At 43.1% G+C, this 26619-nt stretch overlaps 1 protein-coding gene across 1 annotated transcript in view; it reads left to right on the top strand.

Moving 5' to 3' along the window:
• Positions 1-1214: 1214 nt before the first annotated feature.
• cry-dash (cryptochrome DASH) overlaps positions 1215-26619 on the top strand; it is a 64394-nt gene continuing 38989 nt past the window's right edge. The window contains exons 1-6 of the mRNA XM_045210507.1: positions 1215-1371; positions 6065-6237; positions 12857-12950; positions 18729-18859; positions 22305-22548; positions 24848-24921. Coding sequence (XP_045066442.1) covers positions 1309-1371; positions 6065-6237; positions 12857-12950; positions 18729-18859; positions 22305-22548; positions 24848-24921 — 779 coding nt within the window. The 5' untranslated portion in view covers positions 1215-1308. The remainder of the gene's footprint in view (positions 1372-6064; positions 6238-12856; positions 12951-18728; positions 18860-22304; positions 22549-24847; positions 24922-26619) is intronic.

Below are 26619 nucleotides of genomic sequence, written 5' to 3'. Positions count from 1 at the left end.
TGCCATCCAGGACCTCTATACCAGGCGGTGTCAGAGGAAGGCCCTCAAAATTGTCAAAGACTCCAGCCACCCTAGTCATAGACTGTTCTCTCTGCTACCGCACGGCAAGCGGTACCGGAGTGCCAAGTCTAGGTCCAAAAGACTTCTCAACAGCTTCTACCCCCAAGCCATAAGACTCCTGAACAGCTAATCATGGCTACCCGGAATATTTGCACTGCCCCCCACCCCATCCTTTTACGCTGCTGCTACTCTGTTAAGTATTTATGCATAGTCACTTTAACTCTACCCACATGTACATATTACCTCAACTACCTCAACTAGCCGGTGCCCCCGCACATTGACTATGCAACGGTACCCCCCTGTATATATAGCCTCCCTACTGTCACTTTATTTTACTGTATATATAGCCTCCCTACTGTCACTTTATTTTACTTCTGCTCTTTTTTTTCTCAACACTTTTTTGTTGTTGTTTTATTCTTACTTTTTTTGTTTAAAATAAATGCACTGTTGGTTAAGGGCTGTAAGTAAGCATTTCACTGTAATGTCTGCACCTGTTGTATTCGGCGCATGTGACCAATAAAATTTGATTTGATTTGATTTGATTCTTCACCAACAATTCTTGATGATCCGATAAATGGTTGATTTAGGTGCAATCTTACTAGCAGCAATATCCTTGCCTGTGAAGCCCTTTTTGTGCAAAGCAATGATGACGGCAAGTGTTTCCTTGCAGGTAACCATGGTTAACAGAGGAAGAACAATGACAGCTTCCAGTCTGTTCTTCTAACTCAATCAGCATGACAGAGTGATCTCCAGCCTTGTCCTCGTCAACACTCTCACCTGTGTTAACGAAAGAATCACTGACATGATGGCAGCTGGTCCTTTTGTGGCAGGGCTGAAATGCAGTGGAACTGTTTTTTGGGGATTAAGTTCATTTTCATGACAAAGAGGGACTTTGCAATTAATTGCAATTCATCTGATCACTCTTCATGACATTCTGGAGTATATGCAAATTGCCATAATCAAAACTGAGGACTTTGTGAAAATTAGTATTTGTGTCATTCTCTAAACTTTTGACCACAACTGTAGTGCAAATATGGCATTATTCCACTATTTGTATTCGGTTGGGTCAGTTTGAATGGGCAACTTTTATTTTGAAGCCACACCACACATTCCGCTATTGTGGCTAATCGTTATTGTGGCTAGCTTCACACAAGTCAGCCCAGCTGTGCTTGCAAGCGGCTACATAACCACGTCCGGAGAGAAGTGCATCAACTAATCTACTATCGCAAACGTGTTTAGCTGTAGAATATGTCTACCTCACGGACAGTCATATGTTTGCTGAGAAATGACTTGCGTCTTCACGACAATGAGGTAAGATGATTCTACATTGGATGAGAAATGTGTCTAGGAGTCTTGGAACAAAATTATTCCAAAATGTGTACCACTGACTTCGCCATGTTCCACGTGATACAATGTTGCACTTTATCTTCACTAATGTAAAGTGTCTTTGGTTTTATCGTGCATTCTCTGATCATTTTATTTATTCTCATCCGACACCAATAAACAAAGAAAAAACGTCAAAAATATTATTGTTTGGCATAATGGCGGTCCGCAAACAAACGTAATACCGGGCATACACTACACGATTTCGCGGGCGCAGACGAATTGTCATGCTCGGGGTGAAACTTGGGCTAGAAATAGTCGCCTTCCTACCCAAACTGCCTACCCCGGCCCCCAAACTGCCTACCCCGGCCCCCAAACTGCCTACCCCGGCCCCCAAACTGCCTACCCCGGCCCCCAAACTGCCTACCCCGGCCCCCAAACTGCCTACTCCGGCCTAACCAAACATAGCAGGCGTAAAATAAACGCCTGAAACTAGATCCCCTACACACTGGTCTTGGAAGAAGAAAAATGCTTTGCTCTCGGGGAGGTTCTCTTCTGCACTCTTCAACCAATTCAGTAAAGGTGGAGGAGCTCTATTGGTAGAGCACGGCGCTTGTAACGCCAGGATAGTGGGTTCGATCCCCGGGACCACCCATATGTAAAAATGTATGCACCCATGACTGTAAGTCACTTTGGATAAAAGCGTCTGCTAAATGGCATATTATTATTATTATTATTATTACAAAACTTTAGGAGCAGTCGAAACCATGCTTCTAGACCGGAACCCTATAATTATACATTTTCAGTTACAAAAATTCCTATTGTTTATTTTTGATTAAACGTATTGATGATGGGCTTCATGCGTTGTATGTGTGTGCTGTGACTGTCACCCTGATATTGACTACTAGGTAGCTACTTCCCACGCCGTGGCCGCTGCATGTCAAGCGGGAGTGAAGGGCACTATTCTAGGTAGCTACTTCCCACGCCGTGGCCGCTGCATGTCAAGCGGGAGTGAAGGGCACTATTCTAGGTAGCTACTTCCCACGCCGTGGCCGCTGCTTGTCAAGCGGGAGTGAAGGGCACTATTCTAGGTAGCTACTTCCCACGCCGTGGCCGCTGCATGTCAAGCGGGAGTGAAGGGCACTATTCTAGGTAGCTACTTCCCACGCCGTGGCCGCTGCTTGTCAAGCGGGAGTGAAGGGCACTATTCTAGGTAGCTACTTCCCACGCCGTGGCCGCTGCTTGTCAAGCGGGAGTGAAGGGCACTATTCTAGGTAGCTACTTCCCACGCCGTGGCCGCTGCATGTCAAGCGGGAGTGAAGGGCACTATTCTAGGTAGATACTTCCCACGCCGTGGCCGCTGCTTGTCAAGCGGGAGTGAAGGGCACTATTCTAGGTAGCTACTTCCCACGCCGTGGCCGCTGCTTGTCAAGCGGGAGTGAAGGGCACTATTCTAGGTAGCTACTTCCCACGCCGTGGCCGCTGCTTGTCAAGCGGGAGTGAAGGGCACTATTCTAGGTAGCTACTTCCCACGCCGTGGCCGCTGCTTGTCAAGAAGAAAAATTAGAATATTTGTAAAACATTCATGAAAAATAAAACACAAATATATCTTGATTAGATAAGTATTGGTTGTTGATCATTGCTAGACAGACATTTTCAGGTCTTGCCATATATTCTCAAGCAGATTTAAGTCAAAACTAACTTGGCCACTCAACATTCACTGTCTTCTTGGTAAGCAACTCCAGTGTAGATTTGGTCTTGTGTTTTAAGTTATTGTCCTGCTGAAAGGTACAGTGGGGAAAAAAAGTATTTAGTCAGCCACCAATTGTGCAAGTTCTCCCACTTAAAAAGATGAGAGAGGCCTGTAATTTTCATCATAGGTACACGTCAACTATGACAGACAAAATGAGAAAAAAAAATCCAGAAAATCACATTGTAGGATTTTTAATGAATTTATTTGCCAATTATGGTGGAAAAAAAGTATTTGGTCAATAACAAAAGTTTGTCAATACTTTGTTATATACCCTTTGTTGGCAATCACACAGGTCAAACGTTTTCTGTAAGTCTTCACAAGGTTTTCACACACTGTTGCTGGTATTTTGGCCCATTCCTCCATGCAGATCTCCTCTAGAGCAGTGATGTTTTGGGGCTGTCGCTGGGCAACACGGACTTTCAACTCCCTCCAAAGATTTTCTATGGGGTTGAGATCTGGAGACTGGCTAGGCCACTCCAGGACCTTGAAATGCTTATTACGAAGCCACTCCTTCGTTGCCCGGGCAGTGTGTTTGGGATCATTGTCATGCTGAAAGACCCAGCCACGTTTCATCTTCAATGCCCTTGCTGATGGGAGGAGGTTTTCACTCAAAATCTCACGATACATGGCCCCATTCATTCTTTCCTTTACACGGATCAGTCGTCCTGGTCCCTTTGCAGAAAAACAGCCCCAAAGCATGATGTTTCCACCCCCATGCTTCACAGTAGGTATGGTGTTCTTTGGATGCAACTCAGCATTCTTTGTCCTCCAAACACGACGAGTTGAGTTTTTACCAAAAAGTTCTATTTTGGTTTCATCTGACCATATGACATTCTCCCAATCCTCTTCTGGATCATCCAAATGCACTCTAGCAAACTTCAGACGGGCCTGGACATGTACTGGCTTAAGCAGGGGGACACGTCTGGCACTGCAGGATTTGAGTCCCTGGCGGCGTAGTGTGTTACTGATGGTAGGCTTTGTTACTTTGGTCCCAGCTCTCTGCAGGTCATTCACTAGGTCCCCCCGTGTGGTTCTGGGATTTTTGCTCACCGTTCTTGTGATCATTTTGACCCCACGGGGTGAGATCTTGCGTGGAGCCCCAGATCGAGGGAGATTATCAGTGGTCTTGTATGTCTTCCATTTCCTAATAATTGCTCCCACAGTTGATTTCTTCAAACCAAGCTGCTTACCTATTGCAGATTCAGTCTTCCCAGCCTGGTGCAGGTCTACAATTTTGTTTCTGGTGTCCTTTGACAGCTCTTTGGTCTTGGCCATAGTGGAGTTTGGAGTGTGACTGTTTGAGGTTGTGGACAGGTATCTTTTATACTGATAACACGTTCAAACAGGTGCCATTAATACAGGTAACGAGTGGAGGACAGAGGAGCCTCTTAAAGAAGAAGTTACAGGTCTGTGAGAGCCAGAAATCTTGCTTGTTTGTAGGTGACCAAATACTTATTTTCCACCATAATTTGCAAATAAATTCATTAAAAATCCTACAATGTGATTTTATGGATTTTTTTTCCTCAATTTGTCTGTCATAGTTGATGTGTACCTATGATGAAAATTACAGGCCTCTCTCATCTTTTTAAGTGGGAGAACTTGCACAATTAGTGGCTGACTAAATACTTGTTTTCCCCACTGTATTTGTATTTATTATGGCTACTCTTCCTGGGGTTTATTATGGATCCCCATTAGTTCCTGCCAAGGCAGCAGCTACTCTTCCTGGGGTTTATTATGGATCTCCATTAGTTCCTGTCAAGGCAGCAGCTACTCTTCCTGGGGTTTATTATGGATCCCCATTAGTTCCTGCCAAGGCAGCAGCTACTCTTCCTGGGGTTTATTATGGATCCCCATTAGTTCCTGCCAAGGCAGCAGCTACTCTTCCTGGGGTTTATTATGGATCCCCATTAGTTCCTGCCAAGGCAGCAGCTACTCTTCCTGGGGTTTATTATGGATCCCCATTAGTTCCTGCCAAGGCAGCAGCTACTCTTCCTGGGGTTTATTATGGATCCCCAGTAGTTCCTGCCAAGGCAGCAGCTACTCTTCCTGGGGTTTATTATGGATCCCCATTAGTTCCTGCCAAGGCAGCAGCTACTCTTCCTGGGGTTTATTATGGATCCCCATTAGTTCCTGCCAAGGCAGCAGCTACTCTTCCTGGGGTTTATTATGGATCCCCAGTAGTTCCTGCCAAGGCAGCAGCTACTCTTCCTGGGGTCCAGCAAAATTAAGGCAGTTATACATTTTAAAAACATTATAATACATTCATAACAGATTTCACAACATATTAAGTGTGTGCCCTCAGGCCCTTACTCCAATACCACATACAGTGGGGAGAACAAGTATTTGATACACTGCCGATTTTGCAGGTTTTCCTACTTACAAAGCATGTAGAGGTCTGTAATTTTTATCATAGGTACACTTCAACTGTGAGAGACGGAATCTAAAACAAAAATCCAGAAAATCACATTGTATGATTTTTAAGTAATTCATTTGCATTTTATTGCATGCCATAAGTATATACTGAGATCATGTGACAGATCATGTGACACTTAGATTGCACACAGGTGGACTTTATTTAACTAATTATGTGACTTCTGAAGGTAATTGGTTGCACCAGATCTTATTTAGGGGCATCATAGCAAAGGGGGTGAATACATATGCACGCACCACTTTTCTGTGATTAATTTCTAGATTTATTTTTAACAAGTAATTTTTTTCATTTCACTTCACCAATTTGGACTATTTTGTGTCCATTACATGAAATCCAAATAAAAATCAATTTAAATTACAGGTTGTAATGCAACAAAATAGGAAAAATGCCAAGGGGGATGAATACTTTTGCAAGGCACTGTATATGTTCTCTTTCCAGCCCACTCACACTCCTCTACATTTCTCCCTCTACTCTATGGTAACCCCTGTGTTATCCAGGTGTTTCACTGGGCCCAGAGGAATGCTGAACACATCGTTCCCCTGTACTGTTTCGACCCTGGTCATTACCTAGGGACAGCGAACTACAACCTGCCCCGTACCGGCCCCTTCCGTCTGCGCTTCCTTCTGGACAGCATCCAGGACCTCAGGACCAGTCTGATACAGAGAGGCAGGTGAGAGGAGCTGCTCTAGCCATACACATGTTGTATACCATATCACACCATAACCATACCATAACCATACCATACCATACCATACCATACCACACCATAACCACACCATAACCATACCATAACCGTACCATATCACACCATAACCACACCATAACCATACCATAACCGTACCATATCACACCATAACCACACCATAACCACACCATAACCATACCATAACCGTACCATATCACACCATAACCATACCATAACCACACCATAACCGTACCATATCACACCATAACCACACCATAACCGTACCATAACCATACCATACCACACCATAACCACACCATATCACACCATAACCGTACCATATCACACCATAACCATACCATAACCATACCATAACCACACCATGACCACACCATAACCATACCATAATGTTCCACACCATAACCATACCATATCACACCATAGCCATACCATAATGTTCCACACCAAAACCGTACCATATCACACCATAACCACACCATAACCACACCATAACCATACCATAACCACACCATAACCATACCATAATGTTCCACACCATAACCATACCATAACGTACCACACTATAACCATACCATAACGTACCACACTATAACCATACCATAACGTACCACACTATAACCATACCATAACGTACCACACTATAACCATACCATAACGTACCACACTATAACCATACCATAACGTACCACACTATAACCATACCATAATGTACCACACTATAACCATACCATAATGTACCACACTATAACCATACCATAACGTACCACACTATAACCATACCATAACGTACCACACTATAACCATACCATAACGTACCGCACTATAACATACCATAACGTACCACACTATAACCATACCATAACGTACCGCACTATAACATACCATAACATACCACACTATAACCATACCATAACATACCATAACATACCATACCATAACCTACCACACTATAACCATACCATAACCTACCACACTATAACCATACCATAACGTACCACACTATAACCATGCCATAACGTACCACACTATAACCATACCATAACGTACCACACTATAACCATACCATAACGTACCACACTATAACCATACATAACGTACCACACTATAACCATACCATAACGTACCACACTATAACCATACCATAACGTACCACACTATAACCATACCATAATGTTCCACACCATAACCATACCATAATGTTCCACACCATAACCATACCATAACGTACCGCACTATAACATACCATAATGTTCCACACCATAACCATACCATATCACACCATAGCCATACCATAATGTTCCACACCAAAACCGTACCATATCACACCATAACCACACCATAACCATACAATAGCCATACCATAATGTTCCACACCATAACCATACCATATCACACCATAGCCATACCATAATGTTCCACACCAAAACCGTACCATACCACACCATAACCACACCATAACCATACCACACCCATACCACAAAGTTCCATACCATACTGTACCTAACCATACCAAAACGTATCTAACCATACCATAACGTACCACACTATAACATACCATAACGTACCACACTATAAACATACCATAATGTACCACACTATAACCATACCATAACGTACCACACTATAACCATACCATAACGTACCACACTATAACCATACCATAACGTACCACACTATAACCATACCATAACGTACCACACTATAACATTTTACATTACATTTACATTTTAGTCATTTAGCAGACGCTCTTATCCAGAGCGACTTACAGGAGCAATTAGGGTTAAGTGCCTTGCTCAAGGGCACATTAACGTCATTTAGCAGACGCTCTTAGCCAGAGCGACTCACAAATTGGTGCGTTCACCCTATAGCCAGTGGGATAACCACTTTACAATTTGGGGGGTTAGAAGGATTACTTTATCCTATCCCAGGTATTCCTTAAAGAGGTGGGGTTTCAAATGTCTCCGGAAGGTGGTGAGTGACTCCGCTGTCCTGGCGTCGTGAGGGAGCTTGTTCCACCATTGGGGTGCCAGAGCAGCGAACAGTTTTGACTGGGCTGAGCGGGAGCTATGCTTCCGCAGAGGAAGGGGAGCCAGCAGGCCAGAGGTGGATGAACGCAATGCCCTCGTTTGGGTGTAGGGACTGATCAGAGCCTGAAGGTAAGGAGGTGCCGTTCCCCTCACTGCTCCATAGGCAAGCACCATGGTCTTGTAGCGGATGCGAGCTTCAACTGGAAGCCAGTGGAGTGTGCGGAGGAGGGGGGTGACGTGAGAGAACTTGGGAAGGTTGAACACCAGACGGGCTGCGGCATTCTGGATGAGTTGTAGGGGTTTAATGGCACAGGCAGGGAGCCCAGCCAACAGCGAGTTGCAGTAGTCCAGACGGGAGATGACAAGTGCCTGAATTAGGACCTGTGCCGCTTCCTGTGTAAGGCAGGGTCGTACTCTCCGAATGTTGTAGAGCATGAACCTGCAGGAGCGGGTCACCGCCTTGATGTTGGCGGAGAACGACAGGGTGTTGTCCAGGGTCACGCCTAGGCTCTTCGCACTCTGGGAGGAGGACACAGCGGAGTTGTCAACCGTGATGGCGAGATCATGGAACGGGCAGTCCTTCCCCGGGAGGAAGAGCAGCTCCGTCTTGCCAGGGTTCAGCTTGAGGTGGTGATCCGTCATCCATACTGATATGTCTGCCAGACATGCAGAGATGCGATTCGCCACCTGGTTATCAGAAGGGGGAAAGGAGAAGATTAGTTGTGTATCGTCAGCGTAGCAATGATAGGAAAGGCCATGTGAGGATATGACAGAGCCAAGTGACTTAACCATACCATAACCATACCATAACGTACCACACTATAACATACCATAACGTACCACACTATAACATACCATAATGTACCACACTATAACATACCATAATGTACCACACTATAACATACCATAACGTACCACACTATAACATACCATAATGTACCACACTATAACATAAATAACGTACCACACTATAACATACCATAACGTACCACACTATAACCATACCATAACGTACCACACTATAACCATACCATAACGTACCACACTATAATCATACCATAACGTACCACACTATAACCATACCATAACGTACCACACTATAACATACCATAACGTACCACACCATAACATACCATAATGTACCACACTATAACCATACCATAACGTACCACACTATAACCATACCATAACGTACCACACTATAACCATACCATAACGTACCACACTATAACCATACCATAACGTACCACACCATAACATAACATAATGTACCACACTATAACCATAACATAACGTACCACACTATAACATACCATAATGTACCACACTATAACCATACCATAACGTACCACACTATAACCATACCATAACGTACCACACTATAACCATACCATAACGTACCACACCATAACATACCATAACGTACCACACTATAACCATAACATAACGTACCACACTATAACAATACCATAACGTACCACACTATAACCATACCATAACGTACCACACTATAACCATACCATAATGTACCACACTATAACCATACATTAACGTACCACACCATAACATACCATAATGTACCACACTATAACCATACCATAATGTACCACACTATAACCATACCATAACGTACCACACTATAACCATACCATAACGTACCACACTATAACCATACCATAACGTACCACACCATAACATAACATAATGTACCACACTATAACCATAACATAACGTACCACAGTATAACAATACCATAACGTACCACACTATAACCATACCATAACGTACCACACTATAACCATACCATAATGTACCACACTATAACCATACCATAATGTACCACACTATAACCATACCGTAACGTACCACACTATAACCATACCATAACGTACCACACTATAACCATACCATAACGTACCACACTATAACCATACCATAACGTAAAAACACCATAACATACCATAATGTACCACACTATAACCATACCATAACGTACCATACATAACGTACCACACTATAACCATACCATAACGTACCACACTATAACCATACCATAATGTACCACACTATAACCATACCATAACGTACCACACTATAACCATACCATAACGTACCACACTATAACCATACCATAACGTACCACACTATAACCATACCATAACGTACCACACTATAACCATACCATAACGTACCACACCATAACATACCATAACGTACCACACTATAACCATACCATAACGTACCACACTATAACAATAACGTACCACACTATAACCATACCATAATGTACCACACTATAACCATACCATAACGTACCACACTATAACCATACCATAACGTACCACACTATAACCATACCATAACGTACCATACCATAACGTACCACACCATAACATACCATAATGTACCACACTATAACCATACCATAACGTACCACACTATAACCATACCATAACGTACCACACTATAACCATACCATAACGTACCACACCATAACATAACATAATGTACCACACTATAACCATAACATAACGTACCACACTATAACAATACCATAACGTACCACACTATAACCATACCATAACGTACCACACCATAACATACCATAATGTACCACACTATAACCATACCATAATGTACCATACCATAACGTACCACACTATAACCATACCATAACGTACCACACTATAACCATACATAACGTACCACACTATAACCATACCATAACGTACCACACTATAACCATACCATAACGTACCATACCATAACATACCACACTATAACCATACCATAACGTACCACACTATAACATACCATAACGTACCACACTATAACCATACCATAACGTACCACACTATAACCATACCATAACGTACCACACTATAACCATACCATAACGTACCACACTATAACCATACCATAACGTACCACACTATAACCATACCATAACGTACCACACTATAACCATACCATAACGTACCATAACGTACCATACCATAACGTACCATACATAACGTACCATAACGTACCACACTATAACCATACCATAATGTACCACACTATAACCATAACGTACCACACTATAACCATACCATAACGTACCACACTATAACCATACCATAACGTACCACACTATAACCATACCATAACGTACCACACTATAACCATACCATAACGTACCACACTATAACCATACCATAACGTACCACACTATAACCATACCATAACGTACCTCACTATAACCATACCATAACGTACCACACTATAACCATACCATAACGTACCACACTATAACCATACCATAACGTACCACACTATAACATACCATAATGTACCACACTATAACATACCATAACGTACCACACTATAACCATACCATAACGTACCACACTATAACATACCATAACGTACCACACTATAACCATACCATAAAGTACCACACTATAACCATACCATAACGTACCACACTATAACCATACCATAACGTACCACACTATAACCATACCATAACGTACCACACTATAACATACCATAACGTACCACACTATAACCATACCATAACGTACCACACTATAACATACCATAACGTACCACACTATAACATACCATAACGTACCACACTATAACATACCATAACGTACCACACTATAACATACCATAACGTACCATACCATAACGTACCACACTATAACCATACCATAACGTACCACACTATAACCATACCATAACGTACCACACTATAACATACCATAACGTACCACACTATAACCATACCATAACGTACCACACTATAACCATACCATAATGTACCACACTATAACCATACCATAACGTACCACACTATAACCATACCATAACGTACCACACTATAACCATACCATAACGTACCATACCATAACGTACCATACTATAACCATACCATAGCGTACCATAACTATACTATAACGTACCATTCCATAACCGTACCATACCACACCATAACCATAATGTACCATACAACACCATACCTTAGCATAACGTACCACACCATATTGATAACATACCGCAACATATCCGTACCATACCCTACCACACCATTACTTTGAGGTCAGTCAGTTATTATATAGTGTTACATAGAACCAGCCAGTGTTATTATTACTAACAGGGTTTCTTGTAGCGGTCTTCCAGAGATCAGGCTGCTGATTCAGTGCCTCAGTGATAATACCACTGGCTGGTTCTAACAGGGTTTCTTGTAGCGGTCTTCCAGAGATCAGGCTTGCTGATTCAGTGCCTCTTTTGATATCCCTGTTGAAGACACATTTTTATATAGATTATTTTAATGTATGATTTCAATTAGCTATCTTTTTTTCATTTCTCCTTCCTCTTGTTTTTGTTTTTTTGAAAAGCGTTATACATTAATGTTTACATTAACGGAGCCGTCATCACATTCTGTTCTGTTTCCACTATTCAGTGAGAGAGGGAAATGATTAATCCACTACCCAGGATGCAGCTTGATGCTCTCAGACAGTGTTAACTGGGGCCACTGTGTTTGTGTGTTTGTGTGTGTGTTCTTCCAGCACCCTGGTGGTGAGACGGGGCAGGCCAGAGGAGGTGGTTAGTGACCTCATTAAGCAGCTAGGTTCTGTTAGCGCTGTGGCCTTCCATGAAGAGGTTAGTAACCTAGTACACTACATATTAACGCTCTTATTTATCACGCTATAGCAATATAATAGCTATCTATATGTATCTTACTCACCACTATAGATGCTGTACCTATTAACGCTCTTATGTATCACACTATAGCAATATAATAGCTATCAATATGTATCTTTCCCACCACTATAGATACTGTACACTACCGTTGAAAAGTTTGGGGTCACTTAGAAATGTCCTTGTTTTTGAAAGAAAATCAATTTTTTGGTCCAATAAAATAACATCAAATTGATCAGAAATACAGTGTAGACATTGTTAATGTTGTAAATGGCTATTGTAGCTGGAAACGGCTGATTTTTAATGGAATATCTACATAGGTGTACAGAGGCCCATTATCAGCAACCATCAGTCCTGTGTTCCAATGGCACGTTGTGTTTGCTAATCCAAGTTTATCATTTTAAAAGGCTAATTGATCATTAGAAAACCCTTTTGCAATTATGTTAGCACAGCTGAAAACTGTTGTGCTGATTTAAAGAAGCAATAAAACTGGCCTTCTTGAGACTAGTTGAGTATCTGGAGCATCAGCAATTGTGGGTTCGATTACAAGGTCAAAATGGCCAGAAACAAATAACTTTATTCTGAAACTCGTCAGTCTATTCTTGTTCTGAGAAATGAAGGCTATTCCATGCGAGAAATTGCCAAGAAACTGAAGATCTCATACAATGCTGTGTACTACTCCCTTCACAGAACAGCGCGAACTGGCTCTAACCAGAATAGAAAGAGGTGTGGGAGACCCCGGTGCACAACTGAGCAAGAGGACAAATACATTAGTGTCTAGTTTGAGAAAGATGCCTCACAGGTCCTCAACTGGCAGCTTCATGAAATAGTACCCGCAAAACACCAGTCTCAACGTCAACAGTGAAGAGGCGACTCCGGGATGCTGACCTAGGCAGAGTTGCAAAGGAAAAAGTCCAGTGTCTGTGTTCTTTTGCCCATCTTAATCTTTTATTTTTATTGGCCAGTCTGAGATATGGCTTTTTCTTTGCAACTCTGCCTAGAAGGTCAGCATCCCGGAGTCGGTCTTTACTGGTTCTAACAGCAGACTTACAGTGGGGAAAAAATGTATTTAGTCAACCACCAATTGTGCAAGTTCTCCCACTTAAAAAGATGAGAGAGGCCTGTAATTTTCATCATATGTACACGTCAACTATGACAGACAAATTGAGATTTTTTTTCTCCAGAAAATCACATTGTAGGATTTTTAATGAATTTATTTGCAAATTATGGTGGAAAATAAGTATTTGGTCACCTACAAACAATCAAGATTTCTAGCTCTCACAGACCTGTAACTTCTTCTTTAACAGGCTCCTCTGTCCTCCACTCGTTACCTGTATTAATGGCACCTGTTTGAACTTGTTATCAGGATAAAAGACACCTGTCCACAACCTCAAACAGTCACACTCCAAAGTCCACTATGGCCAAGACCAAAGAGCTGTCAAAGGACACCAGAAACAAAATTGTAGACCTGCACCAGGCTGGGAAGACTGAATCTGCAATAGGTAAGCAGCTTGGTTTGAAGAAATCAACTGTGGGAGCAATTATTAGGAAATGGAAGACATACAAGACCACTGATAATCTCCCTCGATCTGGGGCTCCACGCAAGATCTCACCCCGTGGGGTCAAAATGATCACAAGAACGGTGAGCAAAAATCCCAGAACCACACGGGGGGACCCTAGTGAATGACCTGCAGAGAGCTGGGACCAAAGTAACAAAGCCTACCATCAGTAACACACTACGCCGCCAGGGACTCAAATCCTGCATTGCCAGACGTGTCCCCCTGCTTAAGCCAGTACATGTCCAGGCCCGTCTGAAGTTTGCTAGAGTGCATTTGGATGATCCAGAAGAGGATTGGGAGAATGTCATATGGTCAGATGAAACCAAAATATAACTTTTTGGTAAAAACTCAACTCGTCGTGTTTGGAGGACAAAGAATGCTGAGTTGCATCCAAAGAACACCATACCTACTGTGAAGCATGGGGGTGGAAACATCATGCTTTGGGGCTGTTTTTCTGCAAAGGGACCAGGACGACTGATCCGTGTAAAGGAAAGAATGAATGGGGCAATGTATCGTGAGATTTTGAGTGAAAACCTCCTTCCATCAGCAAGGGCATTGAAGATGAAACGTGGCTGGGTCTTTCAGCATGACAATGATTCCAAACACACCGCCCGGGCAACGAAGGAGTGGCTTCGTAAGAAGCATTTCAAGGTCCTGGAGTGGCCTAGCCAGTCTCCAGATCTCAACCCCATAGAAAATCTTTGGAGGGAGTTGAAAGTCCGTGTTGCCCAGCGACAGCCCCAAAACATCACTGCTCTAGAGAAGATCTGCATGGAGGAATGGGCCAAAATACCAGCAACAGTGTGTGAAAACCTTGTGAAGACTTACAGAAAACGTTTGACCTGTGTCATTGCCAACAAAGGGTATATAACAAAGTATTGAGAAACTTTTGTTATTGACCAAATACTTATTTTCCACCATAATTTGCAAATAAATTCATTAAAAATCCTACAATGTGATTTTCTGGATTTTTTCCTTCTCATTTTGTCTGTCATAGTTGACGTGTACCTATGATGAAAATTACAGGCCTCTCTCATCTTTTTAAGTGGGAGAACTTGCACAATTGGTGGCTGACTAAATACTTTTTTTCCCCACTGTATAAGCTGGAAGATGCTGGAGGAAAAAATTGTTTGACCAAATACAATGCTATTTCTCTGTAAACAAATTAACGACATACTTTCAGCATGCTTATAGAGAAGGGCACTCAACATGTACTGCACTGACACAAATGACTAATGATTAGTTAAAATAAATTGATAATAATAAGATTGTGGGAGCTGTACTGTTAGATTTCAGTGCAGCCTTTGATATTATTGACCATAACCTGTTGTTGAGAAAATGTATGATTTATGGTTTTTCAACCTCAGCTCTGAATCCACAATATGGCAATCTATCTAATAGAACTCAGAGGGTTTTCTTTAGTGGAAGCTTCTCTAATGTCAAACATGTAAAGTGTGGTGTACCGCAGGGCAGCTCTCTAGGCCCTCCACTCTTTTCTATTTTTACCAATGACCTGCCACTGGCATTGGTAAAAATGCTGATGATTCAACCATACATGCGTCAGCAACCACAGCTAATGAAGTCATTGAAACCCTTAACAAAGAGTTGCAGTCTGTTTTGGAATGGGTGGCCAGTAATAAACTGGTCCTGATCATCTCTAAAACTAAGAGCATTGTATTTGGGACAAATCATTCCCTAAGTTCTGGACCTCAGCTGAATCTGGTAATGAATGGTGTGGCTGTTGAACAAGCTGAGGAGGCTAAATTACTTTGTGTTACCTTAGATTGTAAACTTTCATGGTCAAAGCATATACAGTGCATTCGGAAAGTATTCAGACCCCTTGACGTTTTCCACATTTTGTTACGTTACAGCCTTATTCTAAAATTGATTAAATTGTTTTTCTTTATCAATCTACACACAATACCCTGTAATGACAAAGCAAAAACAGGTTTTTAGAAAGTTTTACAAATTTTATTATAAAAAAAACTCCAGGAAATAGACATTTACATAAGTATTCATACCCTTTACTCAGTACTTTGTTGAAGCACCTTTGGCAGCGATTACAGCCTCAAGTCTTCTTGGGTATGACGCTACAAGCTTGGCACACCTGTATTTGGGGTGTTTCTCCCATTCTTCTCTGCAGATCCTCTCAAGCTCTGTCAGGTTGGATGGGGAGCGTCGCTGCACAGCTATTTTCAGGTCTCTCCAGAGATGTTCGATTGGGTTCAGGCTCTGGCTGGGCCACTCAAGGACATTCAGAGACTTGTCCCAAAGCCACTCCTGCGTTGTCTTGGCTGTGTGCACTTGAGCAGGTGTTCATCAAGGATCTCTCTGTACTTTGCTCCGTTCATCTTTCCCTCGATACGGACTAGTTTCCCAGTCCCTGCCACTGAAATAAATCCCCACAGCATGATGCTGCCACCACCATGCTTCACCGTAGGGATGGTGCCAGGTTTCCTCCAGACGTGACGCTTGGCATTCAAGCCAAAGAGTTCAATATTGGTTTCATCAGACCAGCGAATCTTGTTTCTCATGGTCTGAGAGTCTTTTAGGTGCCTTTTGGTAAACTTCAAGCGGGCTGTCATGTGCCTTTTACTGAGGAGTGGCTTCCGTCTGGCCACTCTACCATAAAGGCCTGATTGGTGGAGTACTTCAGAGATGGTTTTCCTTCTGGAAGGTTCTCCCATCTTCACAGAGGAACTCTGGAGCTCTGTCTTGGTCACCTCCCTGACCAAGGCCCTTCTCCCCTGATTGCTCAGTTTGGCCAGGCGGCCAGCTCTAGAAAGAGTGTTGGTGGTTTGTGAGAGCAAAAATAACTAGATGATGTTATAATACTGTTATTGCATCAAATGGTTGTTTTCTGGAATAGAACAGGGTTCTTAGAAACTCTCATCTGTCTGTGTTAACACTGGCAGTAGATTAACGATGCCTTTGGTGATAAAACCTAACAGGCCATATTCCATTCATGTGAGGAAGATGGATCCGGTCTGACTGAGCCTGCAGTTTATAGACTGAATTGGTGTTTGTGTAATGTGAGGTACAAGGGAGAGATTGTTCGGGTATGGATAATGATGAGAGGAAGTTTGTCTTAGGGGCCAAACTCTGGTTTCTGTACAATAAGAACAGTGTTCATAGCAAATGCTATATGGCTGGGGGATACTGCTTTCTCATATATCAAGTCTCACCTTGTGACCCCATTCCATACTATTATTTGTCCTTAAGCCATTTTGCCACAACTTTGGAAGTATGCTTGGGGTCATTATCCATTTGGAAGACCCATTTGCGACCAAGCTTTAACTTCCTGACTGATGTCTTGAGATGTTCTTCAATATATCCACATCATTTTCCTTCCTCATGATGCCATCTATTTTGTGAAGTGCACCAGTCCCTCCTGCAGCAAAGCACCCCCACAGCATGATGCTGCCACCCCTGTGCTTCACGGTTGGGATGGTGTTCTTCAGCTTGCAAGCAACCCCATTTTTCCTCCAAACGATGGTCATTATGGCCAAACAGTTCTATTTTTGTTTCATCAGACCAGAGGACATTTCTCCAAAAAGTGCGATCTTTGTCCCCATGTGGTGTACCTAATAAACTGGCCACGGAGTGTATATCTCATCACTCTTTCTCTCCATCACTCTATCATCCTATAGCTATATCTCTCAGCACTCTCATTCTATATCTCTCCATCACGATCATCCAAAGCTATATTTCTCCATTTTAGTAGTCCAGGTCTCTCCTTGAAAAATAGATTTTTATCGCAACGAGACTAACCTGGTTAAATAAAATGAAGTAGTATAGACTTATAGATGGGTTGATTGTTTAGCAACAAATCCGACGTGTGCGTAACTATGGGGCAAACAGACTGGGTTGGCTTAGATTGTTGAACTAAGTTGAATCTCCAATGTTTATTGAAAACATAAACACATTTGCACAATGATCACGTGTCTCTCATGCATCGTTAAGGTTGTTGGTTAGCTAGCTAGCTAATTTGAGCCATATTAGCATAGACATCAGTCAAAACACCTCAAAACAAGATGAAACGAGCTGAAACAAGTAACTTATGATTCCCCAGAAGGCAGTTTGGTAGCTATCTGACCACTCAGAATCATAACAACACACACCTTCCGGCCACATCCATGTGCTCGCTTCAATGTATTGTGTTTTGTTATCCATCCTGTAGGTGGTGCCAGAGGACCAGCAGGTGGAGAGAGGAGTGAGGGACATCTGTTCTCAGATGAAGGTTAAAGTTCACACCTGCTGGGGGTCGACACTGTACCACCGAGACGACCTCCCGTTCAACCACCTATCCAGGTGAGAGAAGACCACAGGGGTCAAGATCAAGTTCATTTGATTTTATTCACGTGGCAGAGAAAGTAGTCATCTGAGATTGGGCTGCTCAGCAAAGGCTCTATCTCCTGGATAATCACTACATTATGAAGTCAGGCTCTATCTCCTGGATAATCACTACATTATGAAGTCAGGCTCTATCTCCTGGATAATCACTACAATATGAAGTCAGGCTCTATCTCCTGGATAATCACTACATTATGAAGTCAGGCTCTATCTCCTGGATAATCACTACAATATGAAGTCAGGCTCTATCTCCTGGATAATCACTACATTATGAAGTCAGGCTCTAACTCCTGGATAATCACTACATTATGAAGTCAGGCTCTATCTCCTGGATAATCACTACAATATGAAGTCAGGCTCTATCTCCTGGATAATCACTACATTATGAAGTCAGGCTCTATCTCCTGGATAATCACTACATTATGAAGTCAGCCCCTCTCCTGGATAATCACTACATTATGAAGTCAGCCTCTCTCCTGGATAATCACTACATTATGAAGTCAGGTTATCCTGGATAATCACTACATTATGAAGTCAGGCTGTCTCCTGGATAATCACTACAATATGAAGTCAGGTTATCCTGGATAATCACTACATTATGAAGTCAGGCTGTCTCCTGGATAATCACTACAATATGAAGTCAGGCTGTCTCCTGGATAATCACTACATTATGAAGTCAGCCTCTGTCCTGGATAATCACTACATTATGAAGTCAGCCTCTGTCCTGGATAATCACTACAATATGAAGTCAGGCTGTCTCCTGGATAATCACTACATTATGAAGTCAGGCTGTCTCCTGGATAATCACTACATTATGAAGTCAGGCTGTCTCCTGGATAATCACTACAATATGAAGTCAGCCTCTCTCCTGGATAATCACTACATTATGAAGTCAGGCTGTCTCCTGGATAATCACTACAATATGAAGTCAGGCTGTCTCCTGGATAATCACTACAATATGAAGTCAGGCTGTCTCCTGGATAATCACTACATTATGAAGTCAGCCTCTCTTCTGGATAATCACTACATTATGAAGTCAGCCTCTGTCCTGGATAATCACTACAATATGAAGTCAGGCTGTCTCCTGGATAATCACTACATTATGAAGTCAGGCTGTCTCCTGGATAATCACTACAATATGAAGTCAGGTTATCCTGGATAATCACTACATTATGAAGTCAGGCTGTCTCCTGGATAATCACTACATTATGAAGTCAGGCTGTCTCCTGGATAATCACTACATTATGAAGTCAGCCTCTGTCCTGGATAATCACTACATTATGAAGTCAGCCTCTGTCCTGGATAATCACTACAATATGAAGTCAGGTTATCCTGGATAATCACTACATTATGAAGTCAGGCTGTCTCCTGGATAATCACTACATTATGAAGTCAGGCTGTCTCCTGGATAATCACTACAATATGAAGTCAGCCTCTCTTCTGGATAATCACTACATTATGAAGTCAGGCTGTCTCCTGGATAATCACTACAATATGAAGTCAGCCTCTGTCCTGGATAATCACTACATTATGAAGTCAGGCTGTCTCCTGGATAATCACTACATTATGAAGTCAGGCTGTCTCCTGGATAATCACTACATTATGAAGTCAGCCTCTGTCCTGGATAATCACTACATTATGAAGTCAGGCTGTCTCCTGGATAATCACTACATTATGAAGTCAGGCTGTCTCCTGGATAATCACTACATTATGAAGTCAGCCTCTGTCCTGGATAATCACTACAATATGAAGTCAGGCTGTCTCCTGGATAATCACTACATTATGAAGTCAGGCTCTCTCCTGGATAATCACTACATTATGAAGTCAGGCTGTCTCCTGGATAATCACTACATTATGAAGTCAGGCTGTCTCCTGGATAATCACTACATTATGAAGTCAGGCTGTCTCCTGGATAATCACTACATTATGAAGTCAGGCTGTCTCCTGGATAATCACTACAATATGAAGTCAGGCTGTCTCCTGGATAATCACTACAATATGAAGTCAGGCTGTCTCCTGGATAATCACTACATTATGAAGTCAGGCTGTCTCCTGGATAATCACTACAATATGAAGTCAGGTTATCCTGGATAATCACTACATTATGAAGTCAGGCTGTCTCCTGGATAATCACTACAATATGAAGTCAGCCTCTGTCCTGGATAATCACTACATTATGAAGTCAGCCTCTGTCCTGGATAATCACTACAATATGAAGTCAGGTTATCCTGGATAATCACTACATTATGAAGTCAGGCTGTCTCCTGGATAATCACTACATTATGAAGTCAGGCTCTCTCCTGGATAATCACTACAATATGAAGTCAGCCTCTCTTCTGGATAATCACTACATTATGAAGTCAGGCTGTCTCCTGGATAATCACTACAATATGAAGTCAGGCTCTCTCCTGGATAATCACTACAATATGAAGTCAGCCTCTGTCCTGGATAATCACTACATTATGAAGTCAGGCTCTCTCCTGGATAATCACTACAATATGAAGTCAGCCTCTGTCCTGGATAATCACTACATTATGAAGTCAGGCTGTCTCCTGGATAATCACTACATTATGAAGTCAGGCTGTCTCCTGGATAATCACTACATTATGAAGTCAGCCTCTGTCCTGGATAATCACTACATTATGAAGTCAGGCTGTCTCCTGGATAATCACTACATTATGAAGTCAGGCTGTCTCCTGGATAATCACTACATTATGAAGTCAGCCTCTGTCCTGGATAATCACTACAATATGAAGTCAGGCTGTCTCCTGGATAATCACTACATTATGAAGTCAGGCTCTCTCCTGGATAATCACTACATTATGAAGTCAGGCTGTCTCCTGGATAATCACTACATTATGAAGTCAGGCTGTCTCCTGGATAATCACTACATTATGAAGTCAGGCTGTCTCCTGGATAATCACTACAATATGAAGTCAGGCTGTCTCCTGGATAATCACTACAATATGAAGTCAGGCTGTCTCCTGGATAATCACTACATTATGAAGTCAGCCTCTCTCCTGGATAATCACTACATTATGAAGTCATGCAGCTTTTCAATTTGCATGTGTACTAAATAGCTGTCTTGCGGTATAACTGTCCACGGCTATATTTTACTGAGACATTTGCTGAGGCAGAGATATGACGTCGTCCTTGTTTAGGCTACCTGACATGTAACCCTGTTCTATTCTCTCCTGTGATAGGCTACCTGAAATGTAACCATGTTCTATTCTCTCCTGTGATAGGCTACCTGAAATGTAACCCTGTTCTCTCCTGTGATAGGTTGCCTGACATGTAACCCTGTTCTATTCTCTCCTGTGATAGGCTACCTGAAATGTAACCCTGTTCTCTCCTGTGATAGGTTGCCTGACATGTAACCCTGTTCTATTCTCTCCTGTGATAGGTTGCCTGACGTATATACCCAGTTCAGGAAGGCAGTGGAGACCCAGGGCAGGGTGAGGCCGGTTTTGCCCACCCTAGACCAGCTGAAGCCTCTCCCCCCTGGGTCAGGTCTGGATGAAGGCCCCATCCCCTCCCCAGAAGACCTGGAGCAGACAGATACTGTTAGGGAACCTCGCTCTGCCTTCCCCCACAGCGGGGGAGAGACTCAGGCCCTGGCCAGACTACAGCATTACTTCTGGGACACGGTGAGAATGTTGTATTCATGTAGCAGACGCTCTTATCCAGAACAACTTACAGTTAGTGCATTCATCTTAGATAGCCAGGTGAGACAACCACATCTGTCATAGCAAGTAAAAACATGTCCTCAATAAAGCAGCTACATTCTCAGAAAAAAGGGTACAGTTAAGGTCCAGTATTGTTCTGTAGTAATGTAGCTTAGGGTCCAGTATTGTTCTGTAGTAATGAAGCTTAGGGTCCAGTATTGTTCTGTAGTAATGTAGCTTAGGGTCCAGTATTGTTCTGTAGTAATGTAGCTTAGGGTCCAGTATTGTTCTGTAATAATGTAGCTTAGGGTCCAGTATTGTTCTGTAGTAATGTAGTTTAGGGTCCAGTATTGTTCTGTAGTAATGTAGCTTAGGGTCCAGTATTGTTCTGTAGTAATGTAGCTTAGGGTCCAGTATTGTTCTGTAATAATGTAGCTTAGGGTCCAGTATTGTTCTGTAGTAATGTAGCTTAGGGTCCAGTATTGTTCTGTAATAATGTAGCTTAGGGTCCAGTATTGTTCTGTAATAATGTAGCTTAGGGTCCAGTATTGTTCTGTAGTAATGTAGCTTAGGGTCCAGTATTGTTCTGTAGTAATGTAGCTTAGGGTCCAGTATTGTTCTGTAGTAATGTAGTTTAGGGTCCAGTATTGTTCTGTAGTAATGTAGCTTAGGGTCCAGTATTGTTCTGTAGTAATGTAGCTTAGGGTCCAGTATTGTTCTGTAGTAATGTAGCTTAGGGTCCAGTATTGTTCTGTAGTAATGTAGCTTAGGGTCCAGTATTGTTCTGTAGTAATGTAGCTTAGGGTCCAGTATTGTTCTGTAATAATGTAGCTTAGGGTCCAGTATTGTTCTGTAGTAATGTAGTTTAGGGTCCAGTATTGTTCTGTAGTAATGTAGCTTAGGGTCCAGTATTGTTCTCTGGGGTACATCAAGTCTAAATACACATCATATACCTTCAGAGGTAGCTGCATATAATAACCTCTAATGGTACTGTTCACTACCATTTTATTTTATGTGCGGATAAACTAGTACAGCGGTACATGTTCGTACTCGATATTTTAAATATAAAGGTAAAATCAGTTGTGCCTTAGTGGGGGGCGTGGCTTTCACTTAGTTATTTTTGGCCACCTGTGAGTGAAAGTGTTGTACCCATCTTTAAGTGGTCTATGGTTACGTAAATTACAATTTGAGCATATCCGCTGCCAGGTCTGAAGTCTTTATCCGCTGCCAGGTCTGAAGTCTTTAAAGGTTTACATAAGAGCATGTGACAATAAAGAGCTGTAATTAATATTGTAGTGACCTTTAACCCAACTTGGAGACCTTGGTGTTGGCTTGACAGTTTCTGGACCCAGGTTCGAGTCCTGGTAGGGGCTTTCCCCGGAATTTGCTACATTGGTGTCAGAAGTGGGATGGCGGAGAGGTGTGTGTGTGTGTGTATACGTGAGGGACTTGGTATAGAGATGAGGTACATTTTTGCAACTTAAAAGGAACAAACGGCTTTGTCACTGAGGTGCTACCCTGAAAAGGCACATTTGTACCTTTTTTGGCTCTTTTTAAAGGACAATGTCAACATTTTTCAACTTCATATTCATCATCTCCAGCACCACCCCAACATCAACATACAGTATGTGATAATTGCGCATTTCTAGGTTTTGTGGTAAAAGATATCAAGGAAGATGTTTCCAGTGACGTCATCGGTGTGATTTTAACCAAGTATGCGGAGGCATTGCCTGCTAATTGCCTACTAATTGTCTAGTAATAGGTTGATGATGTCATCGGAAACACTTCCAGTGTCTTCCTCTATTTTTTTACCACAAAACATAGAATTACAGCATTTTCACATACGTTGATGTTGGGGTGGTGCTGGAGATTATGAATATGGTGAAATGTTCCTTTTTAAGGTACAAACTGCAAGGGTACAATGCAATGCAAGGGTACCTATAACAAATGGTACAATGGACCTACCTTACAGGGTAACACTACAGGGGCAAGTGTTTGAGTACAGTTCGGTACCTTTTTCTTCTTGGAGAGTGAATCAGCAAAGTCAACGCTAGTAAGAAAAGGAAAGTGTGACCTCCCCTCCCTAAACACGCATCATATACCCATATCATAGTGGATATACACCTGTCTGAGGACAAGGATGACGTCTAAATGGTGTGTTGCGAACTTGTTTCTCGTGTTAAAGTAGTGGTACATTCATCATGAAAACCTTTAGTTTGGTCCAATGATAATAAATGGGATATGTGTTTGTTGTGATAAAGCTGGTATGTGTCTCATGCAGGACGCTGTGGCTACCTACAAGGAGACTCGTAACGGCCTGATGGGAATGGACTATTCCACTAAGTTTTCCCCTTGGTAAGTACCTGCATGGCCGGGGGAAGGGGACGGCCTGATGGGAATGGACTATTCCACTAAGTTTTCCCCTTGGTAAGTACCTGCATGGCCAGGGGAAGGGGACGGCCTGATGGGAATGGACTATTCCACTAAGTTTTCCCCTTGGTAAGTACCTGCATGGCCGGGGAAGGGGACGGCCTGATGGGAATGGACTATTCCACTAAGTTTTCCCCTTGGTAAGTACCTGCATGGCCGGGGAAGGGGACGGCCTGATGGGAATGGACTATTCCACTAAGTTTTCCCCTTGGTAAGTACCTGCATGGCCGGGGGAAGGGGACGGCCTGATGGGAATGGACTATTCCACTAAGTTTTCCCCTTGGTAAGTACCTGCATGGCCGGGGGAAGGGGACGGCCTGATGGGAATGGACTATTCCACTAAGTTTTCCCCTTGGTAAGTACCTGCATGGCCGGAAGGGGACGGCCTGATGGGAATGGACTATTCCACTAAGTTTTCCCCTTGGTAAGTACCTGCATGGCCGGGGAAGGGGACGGCCTGATGGGAATGGACTATTCCACTAAGTTTTCCCCTTGGTAAGTACCTGCATGGCCGGGGGAAGGGGACGGCCTGATGGGAATGGACTATTCCACTAAGTTTTCCCCTTGGTAAGTACCTGCATGGCCGGGAAGGGGACGGCCTGATGGGAATGGACTATTCCACTAAGTTTTCCCCTTTGGTAAGTACCTGCATGGCCGGGGAAGGGGACGGCCTGATGGGAATGGACTATTCCACTAAGTTTTCCCCTTGGTAAGTACCTGCATGGCCGGGGGAAGGGGACGGCCTGATGGGAATGGACTATTCCACTAAGTTTTCCCCTTGGTAAGTACCTGCATGGCGGGGGAAGGGGCGGCCAGATGGGAATGGACTATTCCACTAAGTTTTCCCCTTGGTAAGTACCTGCATGGCCGGGGAAGGGACGGCCTGATGGGAATGGACTATTCCACTAAGTTTTCCCCTTGGTAAGTACCTGCATGGCGGAAAGGGGACGGCCTGATGGGAATGGACTATTCCACTAAGTTTCCCCTTGGTAAGTACCTGCATGGCCGGGAAGGGGCGGGCCTGGTGGGAATGGACTATTCCACTAAGTTTTCCCCTTGGTAAGTACCTGCATGGCCGGGGAAGGGGACGGCCTGATGGGAATGGACTATTCCACTAAGTTTTCCCCTTGGTAAGTACCTGCATGGCGGGGGAAGGGGACGGCCTGATGGGAATGGACTATTCCACTAAGTTTTCCCCTTGGTAAGTACCTGCATGGCCGGGGGAGGGACGGCCTGATGGGAATGGACTATTCCACTAAGTTTTCCCCTTGGTAAGTACCTGCATGGCCGGGGAAGGGGACGGCCTGATGGGAATGGACTATTCCACTAAGTTTTCCCCTTGGTAAGTACCTGCATGGCCGGGGGAAGGGGACGGCCTGATGGAATGGACTATTCCACTAAGTTTTCCCCTTGGTAAGTACCTGCATGGCGGGGAAGGGACGGCCTGATGGGAATGGACTATTCCACTAAGTTTTCCCCTTGGTAAGTACCTGCATGGCCGGGGAAGGGGACGGCCTGATGGGAATGGACTATTCCACTAAGTTTTCCCCTTGGTAAGTACCTGCATGGCCGGGGGAAGGGGACGGCCTGATGGGAATGGACTATTCCACTAAGTTTTCCCCT

This window comes from Coregonus clupeaformis, chromosome 34, assembly GCF_020615455.1.
Source record: "Coregonus clupeaformis isolate EN_2021a chromosome 34, ASM2061545v1, whole genome shotgun sequence".
NCBI classification, from domain to species: Eukaryota; Metazoa; Chordata; class Actinopteri; order Salmoniformes; family Salmonidae; genus Coregonus; species Coregonus clupeaformis.
The sequence above is the reverse complement of the archived record's forward strand: the minus strand, read 5'-3'. Positions and strand labels throughout refer to the sequence as shown.